The following is a 26,252-nucleotide window of genomic DNA, read 5'->3' as shown; positions in this document are numbered from 1 at the left end:
TAATACTTGGAGAATTTTGCAGGTGGTAAACAGGTCAGTGCAAGGGGAAAAGGCAGAATCATGTCCTGATCGCAGACAGGTTACACTTACCTTCCAGGCTCCAGCCTCAGGCAGCAGTACTCCTAATTTTACAAATATCTTCTTAAGTGTCGATAACGAAATACCTCTACATGAGATGAATGAACAGCTATATCAGGAAGAGACTTTTGGCGCCAGGTAGGCACCAGTAATATATTTCTCATCACACCCAATGTTGCACCTTAGTTATTATCTTTTCTCTTTCCAATTGAATCTGAAATCATTGTGGCTGTATATCTATGGGCATATTTATGCAGCTTTCACACAGCCACCATGCTGCGCTGTGTGAAAGGGAAAGGGCCAGAATGTGCTCTATTTAACATAATATGATGCATTCCTGTGCTTTCCTTGTGCTGGCGCACTTTTGGCAGCCTAGCACCAAAGCAGCCACTCTTGAGCTGTGGTGCAAGGGTGTCTGCATTGAGAAAGGATTGGTTTTCTGCAGGAAAGGACACCTTCCTGCACAAAAACAATGCTGCAAGGCTTTTTCCTCTTTCTGTGTTTGTTACAAAATCCAGCACACATTGAAAGAGGAAACAACGAGGAGAAATAGGAGCCATAGCATTTTGACACATTACCAGGTCTACCAGTATTGTTAGATCTGTGAATGCACCAAAATGCATCAGTGGGTGCATGGGAACACCCATGCTCCACTCATGGAATGCCTCCCTGGGGCAGAGTAACACAACGCTGCGATTAGCACTGTGTATGTCAGTGTCTGATGCATGTATTTGTATGTCAGTGTCTGATGCATGTCTTTGTATGGCTGTGTCTGTAACATGACTTTGTATGGCTGTCTCTGCTGCATGTCTTTCCATGCCTGTGTCTGCTGCATGTCTTTCCATTACTGTGTCTGCTGCATGTCTTTGTATGGCTTTGTCCGTTGCATGATTTTGCATGGCTGTATCTACTGCATGTAGTTGTATGACTGTGCCTGCTGCATGTCTTTCCATGACTGTGCATGCTGCATGTCTTTCCATGACTGTCTGCTGCATGGCTTTGTATGGCTTTGTCCGCTGTATGTCTTTGTATGGCTGTATCTGCTGCATGTCTTTGTATGACTGTGCCCGCTGCATGTCTTTATATGGCTGTCTCTGCTGCATTTCTTTGTATGGCTGTGTCTGCTGCATGTCTTTGGATGGCTGTATCCGCTGTTTGTCTTTGTATGGCTGCGACTGTAACATGTCTTTCCATGACTGTGTCTGATGCATGTCCTTCCATGACTGTGTCTGCTGCATGTCTTTGAATGGCTTTGCCCGCTGTATGTCTTTGAAAGGCTGTATCTGATGCATATCTCTGCATTACTGTGTCTGATGCATGTTTTTGTGTGGCTCTGTCTCCTGCATGTCTTTCTGTAGCTTTGTCCGCTGCATGTCTTTGTTTGCATCAGCTGCATGTCTCTGCATGACTGTGTCTGCTGCATGTCTTTGTATGGCTGTATCTGCTGCATGTCTTTGTATGGCTGCATGCTGCACAGCTACATTTCTTTGCAAGACTATCTGCAGCTTGTGTTTGTACGACTGTGCCTGCTGCATGTCTTTATATGGCTGTCTCTGCTGCATTTCTATGTATGGCTGTGCCTGCTGCATGTCTTTGTATAGCTGTGTCTGCTGCTTGTCTTTGAATGGCTGTGACTGTAACATGTCTTTGTATGGCTGTATCTGCTGCATGCCTTTGTATGGCTGTGCCTGCTGCATGTCTTTGCATGGCTATGTCTGCTGCTTGTCTTTCTATGGCTGTGCCTGCTGCATGTCTCTATATGGCTGTGTCTGCTGCATGCCTTTGTATGGGTGTATCTTCAGCATGTGTTTGTATGTCAGTGTCTGCTTCATGTCTTTGTATGGCTGTGTCTGTTGCATGTCTTTGTATGGCTGTGTCTGCTGCATGTCTTTGTATGGCTGTATCTACAGCATGTCTTTGCATGACTGTGGCCACTGCATGTCTTTATATGGCGGTCTCTGATGCATTTCTTTTCTTTGTATGGCTGTGTCTGCTGCATGTCTTTGTATGGCTGTGCCTGCTGCATGTCTTTGTATGGCTTTGTCTGCTACTTGTCTTCGCATGGCCGTGTTTTCTGCATGCCTTTGTCTGGCTCTGACTGTAACATGTCTTTGTATGGCTGTGTCTGCTGCATGCCTGTGTATGTCAGTGTCCGCTGCATGTTTTTGTTTGACTGTGTCTGCTGTCTTTGTATGGCTGTATCTGCTGCATGTCTTTGTATGACTATGTTTTCTGCATGTATTTGTATGGCTGTGCATGCTGCATGTCTTTCTATGTCAGTTTCTGCTGCATGTCTTTGTATGGCTGTGTCTGTAACATGTCTTTTTATGGCTTTGTCGGCTGCTTGTCTTTGTATGGCTGTGTTTTCTGCATGTCTTTGTATGGCTGTGACTGTAACATGTCTTTGTATGGCTGTGTCTGCTGCATGCCTTTGTACGGCTGTATCTGCAGCTTGTCTTTGCATGACTGTGCCTCCTGCATATCTTTGTATGTCATTGTCTGCTGCATGTCTTTGTATGGCTGTGTCTGCTGCATGTTTTTGTATGTCAGTGTCTGCTGCATGTCTTTGTATGGCTGTGTCTGCTGCATGTCTTTGTATGGCTGTATCCGTAGCATGTCTTTGTATTTCTGTGCCTGCTGTATGTCTTTGTATGTCAGTGTCTGTTGCATGTCTTTTCTATCTCTGTGAATGCTGCATGTCTTTGTATGGCTGTATCTGCAGCATGTCTTTGTATTTCTGTGCCTGCTGTATGTCTTTGTATGTCAGTGTCTGCTGCATGTCTTTGTATGGCTGTGTCTGCTGCATGTCTTTGTATGGCTGTGTCTGTTGCATGTCTTTGTATGTCAGTGTCTGCTGCATGTCTTTGTATGGCTGTGTCTGCTGCATGTCTTTGTATGGCTGTCTCTGCTGCATGTCTTTGTATGTCAGTGTCTGCTGCATGTCTTTGTATGTCAGTGTCTGCTGCATGTCTTTGTATGGCTGTGTCTGCTGCATGTCTTTGTATGACTGTGTCTGTTGCATGTCTTTGTATGTCAGTGTCTGCTGCATGTCTTTGTATGGCTGTGTCTGTTGCATGTCTTTGTATGTCAGTGTCACTGCTTGTCTTTGTATGGCTGTGTCTGCTGCATGTCTTTGTATGGCTGTGTCTGCTGCTTGTCTTTGTATGGCTGTATCTGCTGCATGTAATTGTATGTCAGTGTCTGCTGCTTGTCTTTGTATGGCTGTGTCTGCTACATGTTTTTGTATGTCAGTGTCTGCTGCATGTCTTTGTATGGCTGTGTCTGCAGCATGTCTTTGTATCTCTGTGTATGCTGCATGTCTTTGTATGGCTGTATCTGCAGCATGTCTTTGTATTTCTGTGCCTGCTGCATGTCCTTGTAAGTCAGTGTCTGCTGCATGTCTTTGTATGGCTGTGTCTGCTGCATGTCTTTGTATGTCAGTGTCTGCTGCATGTCTTTGTGTGGCTGTGTCTGCTGCATGTCTTTGTATGGCTGTCTCTGCTGTATGTCTTTGTATGCCAGTGTCTGCTGCATGTCTTTGTATGTCAGTGCCTGATGCATGTCTTTTTATGGCTGTGTCTGGTGCATGTCTTTGTATGACTGTGTCTGTTGCATGTCTTTGTATGTCAGTGTCTGCTGCATGTCTTTGTATGGCTGTGTCTGCTGCATGTCTTTGTATGACTGTGTCTGTTGCATGTCTTTGTATGTCAGTGTCTGATGCTTGTCTTTGTATGACTGTGTCTGTTGCATGTCTTTGTATGTCAGTGTCTGCTGCATGTCTTTGTATGCATGTGTCTGCTGCATGTCTTTGTATGGCTGTGTCTGCTGCTTGTCTTTGTATGGCTGTATTTGCTGCATGTCATTGTATGTCAGTGTCTGCTGCTTGTCTTTGTATGGCTGTGTCTGCTACATGTCTTTGTATGTCAGTGTCTGCTGCATGTCTTTGTATGGCTGTGTCTGCTGCATGTCTTTGTATGGCTGTGTCTGCTGCATGTCTTTGTATGTCAGTGTCTGCTGCAGGTCTTTGTATGGCTGTGTCTGCTGCATGTCTTTGTATGGCTGCATCTGTAGCATGTCTTTGTATTTCTGTGCCTGCTGTATGTCTTTGTATGTCAGTGTCTGCTGCATGTCTTTGTATGGCTGTGTCTGCTGCATGTCTTTGTATGTCAGTGTCTGCTGCATGTCTTTGTATGGCTGTGTCTGCTGCATGTCTTTGTATGGCTGTCTCTGCTGCATGTCTTTGTATGTCAGTGTCTGCTGCATGTCTTTGTATGGCTGTGTCTGCTGCATGTCTTTGTATGGCTGTCTCTGCTGCATGTCTTTGTATGCCAGTGTCTGCTGCATGTATTTGTATGTCAGTGTCTGCTGCATGTCTTTGTATAGCTGTGTCTGCTTCATGTATTTGTATGTCAGTGTCTGCTGCAGGTCTTTGTATGGCTGTGTCTGCTGCATGTCTTTGTATGGCTGTATCTGTAGCATGTCTTTGTATTTCAGTGCCTGCTGTATGTCTTTGTATGTCAGTGTCTGCTGCATGTCTTTGTATCTCTGTGTATGCTGCATGTCTTTGTATGGCTGTATCTGCAGCATGTCTTTGTATTTCTGTGCCTGCTGCATGTCCTTGTATGTCAGTGTCTGCTGCATGTCTTTGTATGGCTGTGTCTGCTGCATGTGTTTGTATGGCTGTGTCTGCTGCATGTCTTTGTATGTCAGTGTCTGCTGCATGTCTTTGTATGGCTGTGTCTGCTGCATGTCTTTGTATGGCTGTCTCTGCTGTGTGTCTTTGTATGCCAGTGTCTGCTGCATGTCTTTGTATGTCAGTGTATGATGCATGTCTTTTTATGGCTGTGTCTGGTGCATGTCTTTGTATGACTGTGGCTGTTGCATGTCTTTGTATGTCAGTGTCTGCTGCATGTCTTTGTATGGCTGTGTCTGCTGCATGTCTTTGTATGACTGTGTCTGTTGCATGTCTTTGTATGTCAGTGTCTGATGCTTGTCTTTGTATGTCTGTGTCTGCTGCTTGTCTTTGTATGGCTGTGTCTGCTGCATGTCTTTGTATGGCTGCGTCTGCTGCTTGTCTTTGTATGGCTGTGTCTGCTGCATGTCATTGTATGTCAGTGTCTGCTGCTTGTCTTTTTATGGCTGTGTCTGCTATATGTCTTTGTATGTCAGTGTCTGCTGCATGTCTTTGTATGTCAGTGTCTGCTGCATGTCTTTGTATGGCTGTGTCTGCTGCAGGTCTTTGTATGGCTGTATCTGTAGCATGTCTTTGTATTTCTGTGCCTGCTGCATGTCTTTGTATGTCAGTGTCTGCTGCATGTCTTTGTATGGCTGTGTCTGCTGCATGTCTTTGTATGTCAGTGTCTGCTGCATGTCTTTGTATGGCTGTCTCTGCTGCATGTCTTTGTGTGTCAGTGTCCGCTGCATGTCTTTGTGTGTCAGTGTCCGCTGCATGTCTTTGTATGCCATTGTCTGCTGCATGTCTTTGTATGTCAGTGTCTGCTGCATGTCTTTGTATGGCTGTGTATGCTGCATGTCTTTGTATGGCTGTATCTGCAGCATGTCTTTGTATTTCTGTGCCTGCTGCATGTCCTTGTATGTCAGTGTCTGCTGCATGTCTTTGTATGGCTGTGTCTGCTGCATGTGTTTGTATGGCTGTGTCTGCTGCATGTCTTTGTATGTCAGTGTCTGCTGCATGTCTTTGTATGGCTGTGTCTGCTGCATGTCTTTGTATGGCTGTCTCTGCTGTATGTCTTTGTATGCCAGTGTCTGCTGCATGTCTTTGTATGTCAGTGTATGATGCATGTCTTTTTATGGCTGTATCTGGTGCATGTCTTTGTATGACTGTGGCTGTTGCATGTCTTTGTATGTCAGTGTCTGCTGCATGTCTTTGTATGGCTGTGTCTGCTGCATGTCTTTGTATGGCTGTGTCTGCTGCATGTCTTTGTATGTCAGTGTCTGATGCTTGTCTTTGTATGTCTGTGTCTGCTGCTTGTCTTTGTATGGCTGTGTCTGCTGCATGTCTTTGTATGGCTGTGTCTGCTGCTTGTCTTTGTATGGCTGTGTCTGCTGCATGTCATTGTATGTCAGTGTCTGCTGCTTGTCTTTTTATGGCTGTGTCTGCTATATGTCTTTGTATGTCAGTGTCTGCTGCATGTCTTTGTATGTCAGTGTCTGCTGCATGTCTTTGTATGGCTGTGTCTGCTGCAGGTCTTTGTATGGCTGTATCTGTAGCATGTCTTTGTATTTCTGTGCCTGCTGCATGTCTTTGTATGTCAGTGTCTGCTGCATGTCTTTGTATGGCTGTGTCTGCTGCATGTCTTTGTATGTCAGTGTCTGCTGCATGTCTTTGTATGGCTGTCTCTGCTGCATGTCTTTGTATGTCAGTGTCCGCTGCATGTCTTTGTGTGTCAGTGTCCGCTGCATGTCTTTGTATGCCAGTGTCTGCTGCATGTCTTTGTATGTCAGTGTCTGCTGCATGTCTTTGTATGGCTGTGTCTGTTGCATGTCTTTGTATGTCAGTGTCTGCTGCTTGTCTTTGCATGGCTGTGTCTGCTGCATGTCTTTGCATGACTGTGTCTGCTGCATGTCTTTGTATGGCTGTGTCTGCTGCATGTCTTTTTATGACTGTAACAGTAACACGTCTTTGTATGACTGTGCCTGCTTGATGTCTTTGTCTGACTGTATCTGCTGCATGTCTTTGTATGACTGTGCCTGCTTGATGTCTTTGTATGATTGTACCTGCTTAATGTCTTTGCATGACTATGTCTCCTGCATATTTGTGTACGAGTGTGTCTGTAACATGTCTTTGCAGGACTGTGCCTGCTGCATGTCTTTGTATGGCTGTGTCTGCTGCATGTCTTTGTATGGCTGTGTCTGTTGCATGTCTTTGTATGTCAGTGTCTGCTGCTTGTCTTTGTATGGCTGTGTCTGCTGCATGTCTTTGCATGGCTGTGTCTGCTGCATGTCTTTGTATGGCTGTGTCTGCTGCATGTCTTTGTATGACTGTAACAGTAACACGTCTTTGCATGACTGTGCCTGCTTGATGTCTTTGTATGACTGTACCTGCTTAATGTCTTTGTATGACTATGTCTGCTGCATATCTGTGTACGAGTGTGTCTGTAACATGTCTTTGTAGGACTGTGCCTGCTGCATGTCTTTGTATGACTGTATCTGCTGCATGTGTTTGTACGACTGTGCCTGCTGCATGTCGTTGTACACATCACGCTTGCATTGCTTGGCAACGTCTGTCTTCCGCTGCATCAAACGTGTTTGTTTTAATTAAAGGAGAAATATCATGTTCTGCATCAATATAGAAGCATATTTGTGTTACTATGATACATAAAATATTCACAGTACCACCACGACAGGATAATTACACTTATGTCCCCCTCTGATTACCCCTCGCTTACATCATAATGCAATCATGTGTGAAGCCATTTTACAGTGGTAAAAAAATATTTTATTGTTTTTAATTTGGCAGATAGCGAAACTGAGCCACAGCGTGAACTAATGTGCACAGGATCACACAGCGTTGTCAAGTGAGGAAGCTTACCTATTAGGTCAGAGTCACAAAACATTTTGTGCGATTTGGGTGTGCGAAAAGGAAGGCGCATCAGCAATTTCCCGATTCAAGAGAGTTGGGACTGGCATCGGCATGTGCGTTCATAATTTCCCGATTAACAGAATTTGGACTGACAAGATTTTGCCCACATAACGAGATTTGCAACTAGAGACTTCCGGTGGGGTGACCTTTCCTTGATCTCACATGTAGGTTCAGGGCCGGATTTGTGAACAGTCTTGGCTGGTCCACCTGCCCAGGTGAGTGATTGCATGCAAGCACAGGTAGCCAGTCATGCATCCCTCGCATGTACTTCTCCGTCCTTGAAATGGATATAAATGTATTTCTTTCCAGGGCTTGAGTAAGTGTACTAGCAGAGCTGAAATGGGAGAAGGGACACAGGTGTGTTTGGGAATTAGTTTTTTTCACAAATAAAAATATTTCCAGTATAAAGAGTGTGTTTGGAATTAGTTTTTTCACAAATAAAAATATTTCCTGTATGTAAAGGGTGGGTTCGGGAATGAGTTTTTTTCACAAATAAAAATATTTCCAGTATAAAGACTGTGTTTGGAATTATTTTTTTCACAAATAAAAATATTTCCTGTATGTAAAGGATGGATTTGGGAATGAGTTTTTTCACAAATAAAAATATCTCCAGTATATAAAGAGTGTGCTTGGAATTAGTTTTTTCACAAATAAAAACATTTCCAGTATGTAAAGGGTGTGTTTGGGAATGCGTTTTTTCACAAATAAAAATATTTCCAGTATACAAAGAGCGTGTTTGGGAATGAGTTTTTTCACAAATAAAAATATTTCCAGTATATAAAGAGTGTGTTTGGAATTAGTTTTTATCGCAAATCAAAACATTTCCAGTATGTAAAGGGTGGGTTTGGGAATTAGTTTTTTCACAAATAAAAACATTTCCAGTATATAAAGAGTATGTTTGGAATGAGTTTTTTTTCACAAATAAGCATATTACTATCCGGGACACAAGGCAAGTAGGCATGAGCGCAGCATTTGTGCAGAACACAAGGCAGCAATCGCACGCGAGCAGAATTCTGACAACCAAACCTAAGGCTTTGGGAACTGGGCCCATAATGTCGGAGACCTACATGACGTCAACAGGTTCAGAAATACACCCCTTCTCCTCGTTCGACTATAGGTTAGGATAGGAGCGCGGATATCGCCACTGACTTCAGAGGACATTCACATATCCACAAAGTTTCCGGAACTTCACACCGTGGACCCTCGCCCCGCCTATTTCCAATGGGTTACCAGTTTCAGATACTAATGTGTTGATAAAGCGCCACCTACTGGTTCACTGCATTTTAGAAAAGTTCCACTCGTTTATAACACTGTTCGCCTTGCTAAAAATGATAGTACAAACCAGCCCACAGTGGTCCAGATTTACAACCCCCCTGAGCCTGCGCCTCCTTGTACCTCATTAGCGCCTTTTTTCACACCAATGTGGCGTTAGCAGTGCTTAATTTGTGCTTGTTGATTCCGGTGCGGAGCACCGGCACTTATTTTTGTGCATCAAGTATTTACTGCGAGCAAAAGACTCGTATGGAAAGACAGAGGAAGAGGAAAACTTAAAAGCACCACAAAGGGAGAAAGGAGATAGCTGCAAGAGTGAGCCGAAGGGGCGGGGAGTGGCTGTAAATGGATTAAAGAGGCCCGAGATGGCTTCAGGATTACGCTGCCTCAGGATTCTGTGCTCGCACATTTAATTTCAGCAGCTGCATGTTTCAGAGGAGAGCTCTCCGCACCGGCATGTTTTTTTTACAAATAAATCACTGGGCGTTAGGTAGGCATTTCTGACACGCCATATTTACAAAGTGGCGCAATGCTAACATTGTGCCACTTTGTAAGCCCTTGCGCCACATTATGCCTCCGCTAGGTATAATGTAAGCAAGAGGGGTGTTCCCATGCAGGGAGGCTGCAAAAAATGGCGCAGTGTATTTCTACAAGATTTCACTGCGTCATTTTTCCATCATTTAAACGCCTGCACATTGCAGGTGTTAAATTGACAGGCCCATAATAACCTTTAGGCCTCCCTAGTGCTTTGCTGTACCAGCGCCATAATTAATGGCGCTAATCCAGCAAAGCACCACAATAGCATCTTAAATTCTGACCCTCTTTTGCTAACATGCGCCATGGTGCGCTGTATTGTAAATAAAGCGCTGCCATGGTGACATTAGTAGAACTAATAGTGGCGCAAAAAAAGTGGCGAATGAGGACTGATGCGCCTCTTTCTTGTAGATCTGGCCCTCTCTATCTTCAATACCTATTTTAGATACCACCAGGGTATATGCAAAAAGCTGGTACGTCAGCTCAGTGGGTTAAACCCATGCTCCAGTAGCATGCAACTTTAGTTCTTGGCAGAACCAACCCCTGAGACTACGAGGTAGAACTGACCCTCAACATCCTGCCAATAAGGTTGGCGCTGGTAACTGTTTCTACAATCTTTTACAGTTCGGAACAGATTTTTAACCAATGACCAGAGGAAATCTCTTTGCTGACAGTTAAATCTGGAAGTATTTTCCAATAACAAATGGATTTAGGCGATACCTCAGAGGAGGTGTATGGTACCGTAGATTTATGAGATTACCTCATCAGATGCCAGATATTACCAGCTAATACCACAGAGAGAAAGACATATCCGTTAAGTGCATTTTACCACCCCAGGAACACTGTTGGTCATGTTATCCACATCAGGGTCTCAGCCTTTCATCCTGTACATCGATTGATTTCAGCTTCTCCGCAGTGTCCATGCAACATACAGTTTAGGTAACACTTAACTTCTGTTGTGAGTGTTAAGGAAAACCCGGGGAGGCATTGAGAGACGATAAGCAAACCTTGGGGGACATGTATTATAATTTTGTATTCACGTCATAGTTATGCTCCTCGAATAGTCTGGTGTTTTATACTTTATACAATGTTTATTTTATGGCACTATACTTTTGTTTAATCTCATTGGCTCATTGTAGGCACCAAACGCCACAAGATGGTGACGGATATTACACTCTAGTGCAATTATGCTGTTATTTTTATTTAAGTATTAATCACAGCACTTTGACAATGCCTAACCCTGCCAATTAGCCTCTAGGCATGCATGCATTCCGCTTCCTTTTTTGGTTATTATCATTTGAACTTTTAATAACAAACACCAGAACACACAAGGCCACTAAAGAGAAAGCCCCATTTGTGCCAAACAGAAGTCACACAGGTACAGCTCGATAAATGTTAGACACAGGTTGATGTCCGGAATGTCCACAGAATAGAAACATAGGAAGATGAATGACCAGGCTTTAGTGACTTTAGTGAAGAGACAGAAACCAAACAGACGGATCACACAAAAGGTGATGGGAGGCTGCTGGCAAAAAGTCTAACCACTGACTATAGTTTGGGGTAGCACCCCAACATATCTGGACCCAGACATTTGCAAATGAGTCTTGACCCTGTTCCCTATGGGAACAGTCCAGCCTGAACTGCTAGGCCAGGTCCTCCATGGACTGGAAACAAGCATCCTGGGACTGGTTTCAGGGTATCACCCCTCATCAGCCAGGCTAGCTTGAATCCAGTGGTGCAGTGAGCAGAGAACCGACGTCTGGGCACACCCTTCCCACTCAGGGTGACAAAAGCAAAAAAGTCACCCTAAGTGGGAAGGGAATGCCCAGACATGGGTCCCGTGCTCACTGTGCCTCGGATTCAAGCTAGCCTGACTGATGAAGGGTGATACCCTGAAACCGGTCCCAGGATGCTTGTTTCCGGTCCAGGGAGTAATTGACCTGGCCGTTTGGCTGGATTGTTCATATGGGGAACAGGGTCAAGACTGATTTGGATATGGCTGGTTCCAAACTGGGGTGGCATGGTGAGCAAAAGAACGATGGATTAAACCCTGATCTTTGACTATGGGTGAGTGTTTGAAAAGTTTCAGCACTCCGCCCATCATCATTTTGTGCTGTAAAGTTACTCTATGTTTGGCCATCAGGAGAGACATGACAGTAAGGGCCGAACCCCTGACGGAACCCCTTTGGCATGACCAAGAAGTGTTTTCAGCAGATCAGGTTGCAGTGTGTGTTGGGTCATGTCAGCAATCAGGAGGAGGGTATCTCACCAATGATTGAGGATGGGTTGGCAGTCCTAAGCAAGATGAAGGAATGAAGCTTAGTCCTACCTGCAGCAACGGGAGGTGTGGTGAAGGGGGGTAAATTCTTTGTGCCTTCCGTGGAGTAATGTAAGCGCAATGTAGGTATTTGCAGTGTAATCATTTGGGGCTATCATTCATGGATAAGGTACCGGTTTAAGTATCACAATATTTCCAATGAGTGGTGGGCATGGGCACCAGTAGCTCCAGCTCCCAGGTCATTCTAACAGAGTTTGCCCTAGCTGCCCAAGATTAGGACACCAAGCTATAGAGCTTCGAGAACCATTGTGTGTTGTCTGTGGATGTGATAAGTTGTGTCAAAGGAAGGAATTCAGCAGGTTCCTGTGGGAACCTGGCAAGACCTTCTTCACCCTACCACGCAAACCAGCATAAATAAAGATGACAAGCGTGGTACGATTAGCGCTGTATCAAAACTGGTTTAAAGATATAAAGCCGCCACTAGTGTATAGGTGGCCCATCTACAACACAGTCATCTTCGACAAGGTATTCTGCACCATGCGTTGGAGTGGGAGTGGAGCAGAGGGTTGGAGAGCAATGTGATAGCAATGTAGACAGAACTCACCTGATTTACAACAATGTGATCTCCAGGCCAAGCTGGTAGTAGCGCTGGTGGGAACTTCCTTCTGTGGATTAGGGAAGTCAAGCCGCAGGAAGGAGGTGAACGGAATCCAGCTAGTCTGGGCTTGCACCAGAATACGTACATCGGGGCAATGCCAAAATTTAGCAAAGTGACATTGAGCTACAAAATAGTAAATTTCAGGATTTGGGGTCTCAAATCTCCCATGTTCATTGGGCAGGACTGATAGGTCCCAGGCAATCCGACTAGAGAAGCTTGATCAGGCGAATCAAAGTGCAGTAAAGAAGTTTGTTGGGGTGTCCAGGAATATTTGTGAGGCGATATTACTATAATCAGGCTGCCCTGCCAGCTAGTGAGATTGTAGCCAAAGCCATATATCTATGCAGTGCAACAGAGTATCCATTACTGGGCTGTAATTAAGGCCGATCACCTGCTCCTGGTGTCTATGCAGGAAGATACCAAGATATTTAACTGAGTCCATAATGCACCAAACATGGTACTCCTAGGGTACTGGTGTGGTACTGTCGGTATTCGGGAATAGTTCTGATTTTGACCAATCGATGAAGATCTCACAGTAGGTACCAATTTGAACAATTTCATGCATTAGTGGGACAAAGTTAACTTTGGATCTTTGTGAAAGATCAACATATCTTTGGACATACATGAAAAAGAAAAGACATCCACACTGAAAAGTAAGGCCTTGTTGGATATGCTTTTCCTGTAGTTGTCTAGCCAAGGAGTCCATGGCCAGTATACACAGAAGGGAAGACAGTGGGCAACACTGCCTCATACCCCGGGTTACTGGAAAAGCATCTAACGTACGAGCGTTAAAAGAGATGCGAGCCAGTGTACAAAAGTGGAATAAGAGCTAAAATATTAGTAGGGATGTTAGAGGGTCTCCATGAGGAAGGGCCATTCAAGGGAGTCAAATGCCTTCTCGGTATCGAGGAGCATAAACCGCAGCTTAGCATCTAGGTTGAGCTGGGTGAGCTCTGCAAGGACCATACGAAGATGGAACGTGATTCTCTCTGGAGCAAACATCCAAACTCCACAGTGGCAATCATGCATTGAAGCACTTGGGAGAGTCTGGTGGCAAGAATCGTAGCTAGAATCGAGTTGTTACATTTGATCAAAGAACAGGGTCGATATGAGGCACGTTTAAAGGGTTCTTTCCCAGGTTTGGGAAGGAGAGAGATGAGTCCTTCTCACGTTGAGGGGGGCAATTTCACATCCTGCAGTGCCTACACATAACTCAATAAGGTGTGGCGCCATGATATCTTTGCCTGCTTTATAAGAGTCACCAGTAAGCCCATCCATATTTGTTTCCACTCCCCCCCTTAAGCGAGTGTGAAGTTGGGTTGAGTGAGCCCAGTGGAATCTGGAAACATGAGTTCAATTTGAAAAAAAGACACTTTCTCCAGCCAATGGACTAACTTTCTTAAGCTAGTGTATTATGTGCAAAGTGAAATGAAACATCATTTCAAAACCTGCGCCATGTTTCATTGCACATACTGGCCATCTTTAGAAGGGGCTGAAGGGCCTTACCCATTGTCTGTACCCCCGGTGGGAATGTCACTGATGGATCCATAATACCGTTCATGCCTGAATTCCAAGAGCTCAATCGCGGAGACCCAATGTGTGAGAGCATCTCCTATTTATCTCCGGCTAGTCCAAGGACACAAGAGTCTCTACATTTCTGCTGAGGGTGGGAGTGATGCGGACAGGCCTGCGAAGAGCCAAACCAGGTAGTGTGGCTTGAATCTAAGAGCCAAAGCACGAGCATGGCCATCAAAGATATCAATCCAACAACTAATGTCATGGAAAAATACAATGACTTTTTTTCAGCATTGCTCAGTGTCTCAATTAATTTAATATAAGTATACCACTGAATTGAGAGGCATTAACTGAAATACATTTTTTTTGTTCAACATAAAACATTAAATTTATCTTCATGCCCTGGTGATGTTGGTATGCGTTATCCAAAATGGGTCAGTTTGTCATATTCTCTACCTACTTATGTAGGCTATTTTTTTTACTAAATGTGAAGCAGGATTATTAGCCTTACATAAGTGGGTTTTGTGTGACTTCAGTGTCCTTAGGAGCAATAATACCCAGTAAAGTAAAGTGATTGGTTTGGGATCACACATATTTGCTCACATGACAAATCCAGGATTAGGCCGTGGGCGGTGTGCTCCGCAGTGCTGGCAGAGATAAGATTTTTTGGCACCTCATGCTCCGCTTGGAGCGCAGACTTCGCACAAAAACTCCATTAGCCCCGCCAGCGGAGCGGAGCTCACCACTTGCGCACTGCAGCCCAGTTATGGGCCACACAGCACAAGCATAGACAGTCTGCGCTGTGTAGCCCATAACTGGGCTGCAGTGCGCACTACGCACCTGACGTTGATGGAGCTGCTCGCCGGCAGCTCCGGAATGGATTCTGGGTGCAGGGGACAGAGGGAGGCAGAGAGCCAGGCCGCGGCACTGGCAACGAGGACCCCCTGGGAGAGCCCAGGTAAGTCCTCGTTTTTTCTTATGTGCACACTGGTGCACAAGAGGCCTGAAACTGCCCTGGCCTGAGTTCAGGCCAGGGCCATAGGCAGCGAAAGCTGCCGTTTCAGTCCTCTTGTGCACTGGTCTGCCTAGGCCTCTTGTGCACCAGCCTGCCTCGTTTGCACTGCACACAGGACAGGACAGAGCCCGTTGGCAGCCAAGGGGTCAATTGCCAGTAAAAACAGCTTTCACTGCCTATGCCCTGGCCTGAATTCAGGCCAGGGCTGCAGGGAGCAAAAGAAAGCTGCAGTTTCAGGCCTCTTGTGCACCGGCCTGCCCCGGTGCAGTGCACACAGGACAGGCCGGCGGAGAAGAACCCTGAAACGGCAGCGCTCACTGCCTGAGGCCCTCTCCTGAATGCGCCCTATCATGGGAGCGCTAAGCAAGGTCGGGCCTGGCTAACCCGGCCCGACCCTGCTTAGAGCTTCCGAGATCAGACGCATTCGGGAGAAGGTACCACTCAGTGGCACACGGAACTCCACCTCCGCGGAATTCCATGGAGTTTTTTATCAACTCCGCAGAATTCCGTCAACTCCACCCAGGCCTATTCAAGATTTGCGTTCAAGATTGCATATTGTGCAGATGAGAGGCTGTGGGGTTACATCCTTCTCGCTTCTGTTCAACACCAAAAGTCAGTGTTTTTCAGGAACAATTATTTAATTACTGGTACTCAACACAATAAACACACTTATCACACCTTAAATCAGACTGACACTTAAATATATGTACACATGCATAGTCATAAGATGTAAATGTGTGCTTTTCTGTTTGGAATATTTCCACAGACAATCATGATCAAACAAAGAGACAGCATGTGCCTGTCTGAAAATCACGCTGTGCTTCACCAGTGTCTCCTTGTGCAGTGTTTGAGCCTCTCCTAAAATCATCCTTTTCTCAAGTCCTCTGAGCCATCAGTAGCAATAACATAAATAGCATCTCCTGCCTTCTCTTACTCTGCTGTCTTGACAAACAGAATGATTTTACTAGAGGCTGAATACATGAATAACTGAAATTAAATAATACACAAAACCAAGAGGTCCAACAGTTTGCTCCTCATATCTGCGTGCCTCAAGGAGACTTGGGTGGTGTGTAGCATGACTCCTGATAGACATGTATTGCCTGCCTCTGTATATTCTTTGGATTCCATTTCAAAATTTGTGGGGCATATAGTCCTCTGTATACCCCCACTCCAAATGTGTGGTGGGGGCAGATATATTCCCTACAGCTCTATCAAATGCACCATCGATGGCCATATGACACAGGCGCATGACCAATGGATTTCCCTCATTTCGATTGAGCCACAGCCCCATGCTAATAAGGAAATACCCACTTCACATTGAGCAGATGCTTACATATGAACCCAGAAATGCCTGAACAAACATGTGCCACCGCTCCTGTGATATGTAGCAATACTGAGAGGGCACAAAGTTGGCTGAAATGTCTGCAGCATGCCTGGGCCACTTGCAGAATATGCTAGGAGATTTGCCATCATAATACCAGCTCTGGAATATTGAGGTAGTGGAATATAGTGGGCATAATATTCTAGACCAAAATATCAAAAAGTTAAGTATATATAGGTAAGTATAGGTTTACCTTCCTTAACTCCACTTATATGTACTGTCAGAAATGGGGTTAGAAATTTGGAAGGGAGACGCCTTCACACTTATTAAGTCGACCCTGGTGAGGTCAAAACAGAGTTCTGGGAGCATCTTTGCTCATCCCCTGCTAACTGTGGAACAAGCAAAACGCAGTCCCTAGAGAAGTGCATGTTAAGTTCAAGCAGAAGCAATAATTTTACACTAAAGAACACAGCACAAAAAAACTACCAAACCAAGCTAGAAAAACATAGACTAAATATAATGAGCGGAAAGACTCTAAGATCAATAAAACAGATTAAAGGGAACAACAGATATGATTTTATAAAACTTTAAGACAAAAAGCATCAAGCAAAAGTAAATCACTATTCAAAAGTAACTGTTTACTGTTGACAAAGACCGATGCATAATTTTAAGCTGACTGTGATGGAGTGGAAGTCGGACACACAAAGCAAGTCGTCTAGTCAAAGTTTTTTTCTTCGGATCTTCCATTGAAATGGAAAGTTGGGTAACTGGTTTTTGCCAGTCAGCATCCCTCCTAGCTGGATATATTTTTGTGAAGCTCCCACTGCAAAAGCATCAAGCAGGACACCCCTGGATCCCATAGCTGCTGACGTCGCTTCAGGAGTCATAAAGATTTGCCACTTTCCCCTGTTACACGATTGTAACTTTGGACTTAGGGCCTGATTTAGCGTTTGGTGGATAGGTTAACTCATCACAAGTGTGACAGATGTCCTGTCCACCTTATTTCAAGGATATTATATCCTGTGCCACTTGTAATAAGGCAGGCAGGATATCTGTCACATTTGTGCCAGAGTACCTGTCCACCAAACTCCAAATATGCCCCTTAGTCACTTTTTTGGAAGTCAGTATCCTCCAGTGGGGGAAGAATATAGGCTGTATCTAGGCATGGCTCAATGAGGCCAGAAGGTCTGCTGAACCAGTATTCATTAGAAAAAGCTCAGAGTGAACAAATCTGATTTTCTTGCTTGCTTAGCTGAAACCTCACTGGCCAGCACCTCGTCTCAGTCCTCCAGGGGTGAAAGAAATGACAAAGTCCTAACATTTTCCAGGAGTGATAGGAAAGTTCCTCCTGGTCAGTCCTGCAGCCCTAAAGCCTCAGGCTTCTAGGTACGAGATCTCTCTCCAGCCACATCTCATGCAGGGTTTAGTCCTCTGTGGCCAGCTGGGACTTCTTGGAGTCAAGACTTCTTCTTCCATTTGTGTCACTGCAGAGGCTAAACAGGAGGCCAACCACTTGGCCCTTGAAGAGCAGTTCAGGATTATTTGAGCCCTTAATTGAATACTCTCCTTCTAGAGAAGTTGTTCGTCTTCTTCCAGCAGGGCATTATTCTTCAGGTGGACTTTTCCTAGATTCTGTAATATTCTGAGTAGCAGGTAGCCAAGGTGCCATATTTATCCTGTGCATTAGCCAGTGATTGTGGAAATTCTATCCTCCAGCAAACGTCAGCAGAAGGCTGGTGGAATTCCGGCTACGGTCATGGCGGCGGACGGCGGTAGGGAAACACTGCCGACCGTATCATGATCCATGATACGGCCTGGCGGTGTTCCGCTGGCGGACACTCCTACTGGCAGCAGCGCCACGTCCCGTCACCTGCTGGAGCACTCTGAGGAGGAGGAGGGGGCGGGGGTGACCCCTATCAGTGTCAGGGAAGGAATTCCCTGGCACTGATAATGCCTACAGCTGTGGTTTTTGTGGCAGCAAGATTGCCACAAAACCATGGCAGTAGACGGGGTCATAATCCCGAGGGTGGGATTGTGACAGCTGCCTGGCTAGAGACCGAGGTCTCCGGCCCGGCGGCCGTTACCACCCTGGCGGACGGAGTGGTACATTCGCGGTTTGGCTTGAGCCAAACTGCCAATGTCATATTTTGGGGAAAGGTACCGCCAGCCTGTTGGCAGTACCTTTCCCCAAAATAACGCTGTCCGCCAGGGTCGTAATGACCCCCTTAGTCTTTCAAGGTTTCAACTCCGTCTAAAACATGCCTCTTTATTCACATAATTCAGCTTTTCTTTCATTGAAAGGTTTAATATTTTCAAATTAACTTAATGGGAAAATAGCATGAACAGCACAGATTATAACTGCATTTCTTAGGACAATCAAACCTTTCCTATAACGCTCTCTGCCCTAAACTCTCACGCAGAACAACAATGGCATACCACATTGATCTGGACAGGAACAATTCTAATTCTCCTTAGACTCCTATCTCGATTGGTCCATAAAACAAAGCTTGCAATGAGCACAGTTGACAGTTCTTCATAATTCCAACAGCTCTTTTAACCGTTGGCTTGAGTACCACAATGGGCCAAAGGAGCTTCATCACACAGAATCAACAACGTGCTCTTGGCCCAGAATAACAAATTCCTGCTAACTGAATGTTCAAATAAACATAACACAATTCTGAGATGTATTCCCTCAGACCCAAATATCTACAGGGCTGAACAAAAAGAAAATACCATCACAATCCCACAAATGCCAAACATTTGCATTCAAGTTCCTGCCAGTATGTTGAAATCAATTGTTAAAAGCATTCAAAGGCACTCCTATCCAACTTCAGGTGCATGGTTGAACCACGTTTTTCTCAGCTGTTGTCCTTTGTTTTATGCAGAGAGCTGCAGTGCCAATACCATCTTCCAGCAAGGCAGAATAGAAACACAATCTTGGGTGTGTCTCTATTTATGGCCAGACCACACCCAAGATAGCTGCCACCCAAGGGTTGCTGGGATATGTAGTCTGAAAGTGCAGCCAATGTTGCTTCCATCAAAATTCGCAGTGAGTCTTGCCACACAGGTTTTCAATGCAGAATGGACTCTTGATCTTATAGAGGCTTGCTACTTGATGAGTCCCTAAGGTCATGGAATGAGAGCCTCATGGGGTAACAGGTGTGCCATTGAGTTTCCTGACAGAGACTAGACCAGGAGTTACAATGTACAGCACATATTATGGGGGGACGTACAGGCGCTATTACTATTTAGCTGTTCACGTGCACACAAAGTCCTAAGGCCATCATACCCAGACAAGAAAAATGGTGAGACTGTGACAAAGTTATTTAGTGATCAGTAGACATTAAAACAGCTTCGAGTCTCATAGTGAATAGTATGCATTAATACAACCGCAAGTCTCCCAGTTAATAGTATAAATTAATACAGCTTCGAGTCTCACAGTGAATAGTATACATTAATCTAATACAGCTTCGAGCCTCACAGTGAACAGTATACATTAATGCACCCCATAGGTCTCACAGTGATAGTATATGAATAGTATACATTAATACAGATGTGAGGCTCACAGTGAACAGTATACATTAATGCATCCATGGTTGTCAAAGTGTTAGTATATGAACAGTATACATTGATGCACCCGACAGGTCTCACACTGATAGTATATGAATAGTATACATTAAACATATGTGAGGCTCACAGTGAACAGTATACATTAATGAATCCATGTTTCTCACAGTGTTAGTATATGAATAGTACACATTAATACACATGTGAGGCTCACAGTGAATACTATACATTAATCTAATACAGCTTCGAACCTCACAGTGAACAGTATACATTAATGCACCCCATGGGTCTCACAGTGATAGTATATGAATAGTATACATTAATACAGATGTGAGGCTCACGGTGAGCAGTATACATTAATGCATCCATGGTTCTCACAGTGTTAGTATATGAATAGTATACATTAATACACATGTGAGGCTCACGGTGAACAGTATACATTAATGCATCCATGGTTCTCACAGTGTTAGTATATGAATAGTATACATTAAACATATGTGAGGCTCACGGTGAACAGTATACATTAATGCATCCATGGTTCTCACAGTGATAGTATATGAATAGTATACATTAAACATATGTGAGGCTCACGGTGAACAGTATACATTAATGCATCCACGGTTCTCACAGTGATAGTATATGAATAGTATACATTAATACAGATGTGAGGCTCACGGTGAACAGTATACATTAATGCATCCACGGTTCTCACAGTGATAGTATATGAATAGTACACATTAATACAGATGTGAGGCTCACGGTGAACAGTATACATTAATGCATCCACGGTTCTCACAGTGTTAGTATATGAATAGTACACATTAATACAGATGTGAGGCTCCCGGTGAACAGTATACATTAATGCATCCACGGTTCTCACAGTGATAGTATATGAATAGTACACATTAATACAGATGTGAGGCTCACGGTGAACAGTATACATTAATGCATCCACGGTTCTCACAGTGTTAGTATATGAATAGTACACATTAATACATATGTGAGCCTCACAGTGAACAGTATACATTAATGCATCCATGGTTCTCAAAGTGTTAGTATATGAACAGTATACATTAATGCACCCCACAGGTCTCACACTGATAGTATATGAATAGTATACATTAAACATATGTGAGGCTCACAGTGAACAGTATACATTAATGCATCCATGGTTCTCACAGTGATAGTATATGAATAGTATACATTAAACATATGTGAGGCTCACGGTGAACAGTATACATTAATGCATCCATGGTTCTCACAGTGATAGTATATGAATAGTATACATTAATACAGATGTGAGGCTCACGGTGAACAGTATACATTAATGCATCCACGGTTCTCACAGTGTTAGTATATGAATAGTGTACATTAATACACATGTGAGGCTCACAGTGAATACTATACATTAATCTAATACAGCTTCGAGCCTCACAGTGAACAGTATACATTAAGGCACCCCACAGGTCTCACACTGATAGTATATGAATAGTATACATTAAACATATGTGAGGCTCACAGTGAACAGTATACATTAATGAATCCATGGTTCTCACAGTCTTAGTATATGAATAGTATACATTAATACACATGTGAGGGTCACAGTGAATACTATACATTAATCTAATACAGCTTCGAACCTCACAGTGAACAGTATACATTAATGCATCCATGGTTCTCACAGTGTTAGTATATGAATAGTAAACATTAATACAGATGTGAGGCTCACGTGAACAGTATACATTAATGCATCCACGGTTCTCACAGTGTTAGTATATGAATAGTACACATTAATACAGATGTGAGGCTCACGGTGAACAGTATACATTAATGAATCCACGGTTCTCACAGTGTTAGTATATGAATAGTACACATTAATACAGATGTGAGGCTCACAGTGAACAGTATACATTAATGCATCCATGGTTCTCAAAGTGTTAGTATATGAACAGTATACATTAATACACCCCACAGGTCTCACACTGATAGTATATGAATAGTATACATTAAACATATGTGAGGCTCACAGTGAACAGTATACATTAATGAATCCATGTTTCTCACAGTGTTAGTATATGAATAGTACACATTAATACACATGTGAGGCTCACAGTGAATACTATACATTAATCTAATACAGCTTCGAACCTCACAGTGAACAGTATACATTAATGCACCCCATGGGTCTCACAGTGATAGTATATGAATAGTATACATTAATACAGATGTGAGGCTCACGGTGAGCAGTATACATTAATGCATCCATGGTTCTCACAGTGTTAGTATATGAATAGTATACATTAATACACATGTGAGGCTCACAGTGAACAGTATACATTAATGCATCCATGGTTCTCACAGTGTTAGTATATGAATAGTATACATTAAACATATGTGAGGCTCACGGTGAACAGTATACATTAATGCATCCATGGTTCTCACAGTGATAGTATATGAATAGTATACATTAAACATATGTGAGGCTCACGGTGAACAGTATACATTAATGCATCCACGGTTCTCACAGTGATAGTATATGAATAGTATACATTAATACAGATGTGAGGCTCACGGTGAACAGTATACATTAATGCATCCACGGTTCTCACAGTGATAGTATATGAATAGTATACATTAATACAGATGTGAGGCTCACGGTGAACAGTATACATTAATGCATCCACGGTTCTCACAGTGTTAGTATATGAATAGTACACATTAATACAGATGTGAGGCTCACGGTGAACAGTATACATTAATGCATCCACGGTTCTCACAGTGTTAGTATATGAATAGTACACATTAATACAGATGTGAGGCTCACGGTGAACAGTATACATTAATGCATCCACGGTTCTCACAGTGATAGTATATGAATAGTACACATTAATACAGATGTGAGGCTCACGGTGAACAGTATACATTAATGCATCCACGGTTCTCACAGTGATAGTATATGAATAGTACACATTAATACAGATGTGAGGCTCACGGTGAACAGTATACATTAATGCATCCATGGTTCTCACAGTGTTAGTATATGAATAGTACACATTAATACATATGTGAGCCTCACAGTGAACAGTATACATTAATGCATCCATGGTTCTCAAAGTGTTAGTATATGAACAGTATACATTAATGCACCCCACAGGTCTCACACTGATAGTATATGAATAGTATACATTAAACATATGTGAGGCTCACAGTGAACAGTATACATTAATGCATTCATGGTTCTCACAGTGATAGTATATGAATAGTATACATTAAACATATGTGAGGCTCACGGTGAACAGTATACATTAATGCATCCATGGTTCTCACAGTGATAGTATATGAATAGTATACATTAATACAGATGTGAGGCTCACGGTGAACAGTATACATTAATGCATCCACGGTTCTCACAGTGTTAGTATATGAATAGTGTACATTAATACACATGTGAGGCTCACAGTGAATACTATACATTAATCTAATACAGCTTCGAGCCTCACAGTGAACAGTATACATTAAGGCACCCCACAGGTCTCACACTGATAGTATATGAATAGTATACATTAAACATATGTGAGGCTCACAGTGAACAGTATACATTAATGAATCCATGGTTCTCACAGTCTTAGTATATGAATAGTATACATTAATACACATGTGAGGGTCACAGTGAATACTATACATTAATCTAATACAGCTTCGAACCTCACAGTGAACAGTATACATTAATGCATCCATGGTTCTCACAGTGTTAGTATATGAATAGTAAACATTAATACAGATGTGAGGCTCACGTGAACAGTATACATTAATGCATCCACGGTTCTCACAGTGTTAGTATATGAATAGTACACATTAATACAGATGTGAGGCTCACGGTGAACAGTATACATTAATGCATCCACGGTTCTCACAGTGTTAGTATATGAATAGTACACATTAATACAGATGTGAGCCTCACAGTGAACAGTATACATTAATGCATCCACGGTTCTCACAGTGTTAGTATATGAATAGTACACATTAATACAGATGTGAGTCTCACGGTGAACAGTATACATTAATTCATCCATGGTTCTCACAGTGATAGTATATGAATAGTATACATTAATACAGATGTGAGGCTCACGGTGAACAGTATACATTAATGCATCCACGGTTCTCACAGTGTTAGTATATGAATAGTATACATTAATACACATGTGAGGCTCACAGTGAATACTATATATTAATCTAATACAGCTTCGAACCTCACAGTGAACAGTATACATTAATGCACCCCACAGGTCTCACACTGATAGTATATGAATAGTATACATTAATACAGATGTGAGGCTCACGGTGAGCAGTGTACATTAATGCACCCCACAGGTCTCACACTGATAGTATATGAATAGTATACATTAAACATATGTGAGGCTCACAGTGAACAGTATACATTAATGCATCCATGGTTCTCACAGTGATAGTATATGAATAGTATACATTAAACATATGTGAGGCTCACGGTGAACAGTATACATTAATGCATCCATGGTTCTCACAGTGATAGTATATGAATAGTATACATTAATACAGATGTGAGGCTCACGGTGAAGAGTATACATTAATGCATCCACGGTTCTCACAGTGTTAGTATATGAATAGTATACATTAATACACATGTGAGGCTCACAGTGAATACTATACATTAATCTAATACAGCTTTGAGCCTCACAGTGAACAGTATACATTAATGCACCCCACAGGTCTCACACTGATAGTCTATGAATAGTATACATTAAACATATGTGAGGCTCACAGTGAACAGTATACATTAATGAATCCATGGTTCTCACAGTGTTAGTATATGAATAGTATACATTAATACACATGTGAGGCTCACAGTGAATACTATACATTAATCTAATACAGCTTCGAACCTCACAGTGAACAGTATACATTAATGCATCCATGGTTCTCACAGTGTTAGTATATGAATAGTAAACATTAATACAGATGTGAGGCTCACGTGAACAGTATACATTAATGCATCCACGGTTCTCACAGTGTTAGTATATGAATAGTACACATTAATACAGATGTGAGGCTCACGGTGAACAGTATACATTAATGCATCCACGGTTCTCACAGTGTTAGTATATGAATAGTACACATTAATACAGATGTGAGCCTCACAGTGAACAGTATACATTAATGCATCCACGGTTCTCACAGTGTTAGTATATGAATAGTACACATTAATACAGATGTGAGCCTCACAGTGAACAGTATACATTAATGCATCCACGGTTCTCACAGTGTTAGTATATGAATAGTACACATTAATACAGATGTGAGTCTCACGGTGAACAGTATACATTAATTCATCCATGGTTCTCACAGTGATAGTATATGAATAGTATACATTAATACAGATGTGAGGCTCACGGTGAACAGTATACATTAATGCATCCACGGTTCTCACAGTGTTAGTATATGAATAGTGTACATTAATACACATGTGAGGCTCACAGTGAATACTATACATTAATCTAATACAGCTTCGAGCCTCACAGTGAACAGTATACATTAATGCACCCCACAGGTCTCACACTGATAGTATATGAATAGTATACATTAAACATATGTGAGTCTCACAGTGAACAGTATACATTAATGAATCCATGGTTCTCACAGTCTTAGTATATGAATAGTATACATTAATACACATGTGAGGCTCACAGTGAATACTATACATTAATCTAATACAGCTTCGAACCTCACAGTGAACAGTATACATTAATGCATCCATGGTTCTCACAGTGTTAGTATATGAATAGTAAACATTAATACAGATGTGAGGCTCACATGAACAGTATACATTAATGCATCCACGGTTCTCTTTTTTATTTTTTTATTTTTTTTTTTATTTTATTTTAATATGTCGGAGGGAGGGGGTTACATGAGAAAAAAAAGAAGAAGACATAGTATATCCGTGCGAAGAAAGTAAAGTAAACAAAACAACGGGAGAAAGAAGACCTTTAAAAAAACCTCAGTTATATATATCACATATCGAAACAATTAGCATTTTTTTTTTTTTTTGTTTTTTTTGTTTAAACTGTGTCTTGATATTCCAACCATCTAGTCAGTGGTGCCCACATTCGTTCTCCTCTATGTCTCTTCTTATGACCCTTTAACTTATAAAGACTTAATTCAGTATTATAGATGGTAAGTAATCTAGAGCGCCAATTCTCAAACGTGGGGGGTTCTTTTTTGAGCCAATCTGTAGCAATACATAAGCGGTATATTGCCATGGACAAAAATAAAAATCGCCTTATTTTATACAGTGCAGGTTCCGTACTTTCAGGTGAGTCCACGACTCCCAATACTACCAGCATAACAGTAACCTGAATATTGCAATGCGTGATC

The 26,252-nt window shown here is 42.7% G+C and overlaps 1 protein-coding gene across 1 annotated transcript; it reads right to left on the bottom strand.

Annotated features, from left to right (window-relative positions):
- Positions 1 to 5,226: 5,226 nt before the first annotated feature.
- On the bottom strand, positions 5,227 to 5,880 carry LOC138301810 (UPF0746 protein DDB_G0281095-like). The gene has a single exon (XM_069242311.1). It carries the CDS (start codon positions 5,878 to 5,880, stop codon positions 5,227 to 5,229), a length of 654 nt encoding a protein of 217 aa, XP_069098412.1.
- Positions 5,881 to 26,252: the final 20,372 nt, after the last annotated feature.

Source organism: Pleurodeles waltl, chromosome 6, assembly GCF_031143425.1.
Source record: "Pleurodeles waltl isolate 20211129_DDA chromosome 6, aPleWal1.hap1.20221129, whole genome shotgun sequence".
Classification (NCBI taxonomy): domain Eukaryota; kingdom Metazoa; phylum Chordata; class Amphibia; order Caudata; family Salamandridae; genus Pleurodeles; species Pleurodeles waltl.
Note: the sequence above shows the minus strand (reverse complement) of the source record. Positions and strands in the feature narration are given on the sequence as shown.

Bases quoted from the DNA above. Each gene is read 5' to 3' on its own strand.
- LOC138301810 (XM_069242311.1), bottom strand. From the start codon at position 5,880: ATGCATCATACACTGACATACAAAGACATGCAGCAGACACTGGCATAC.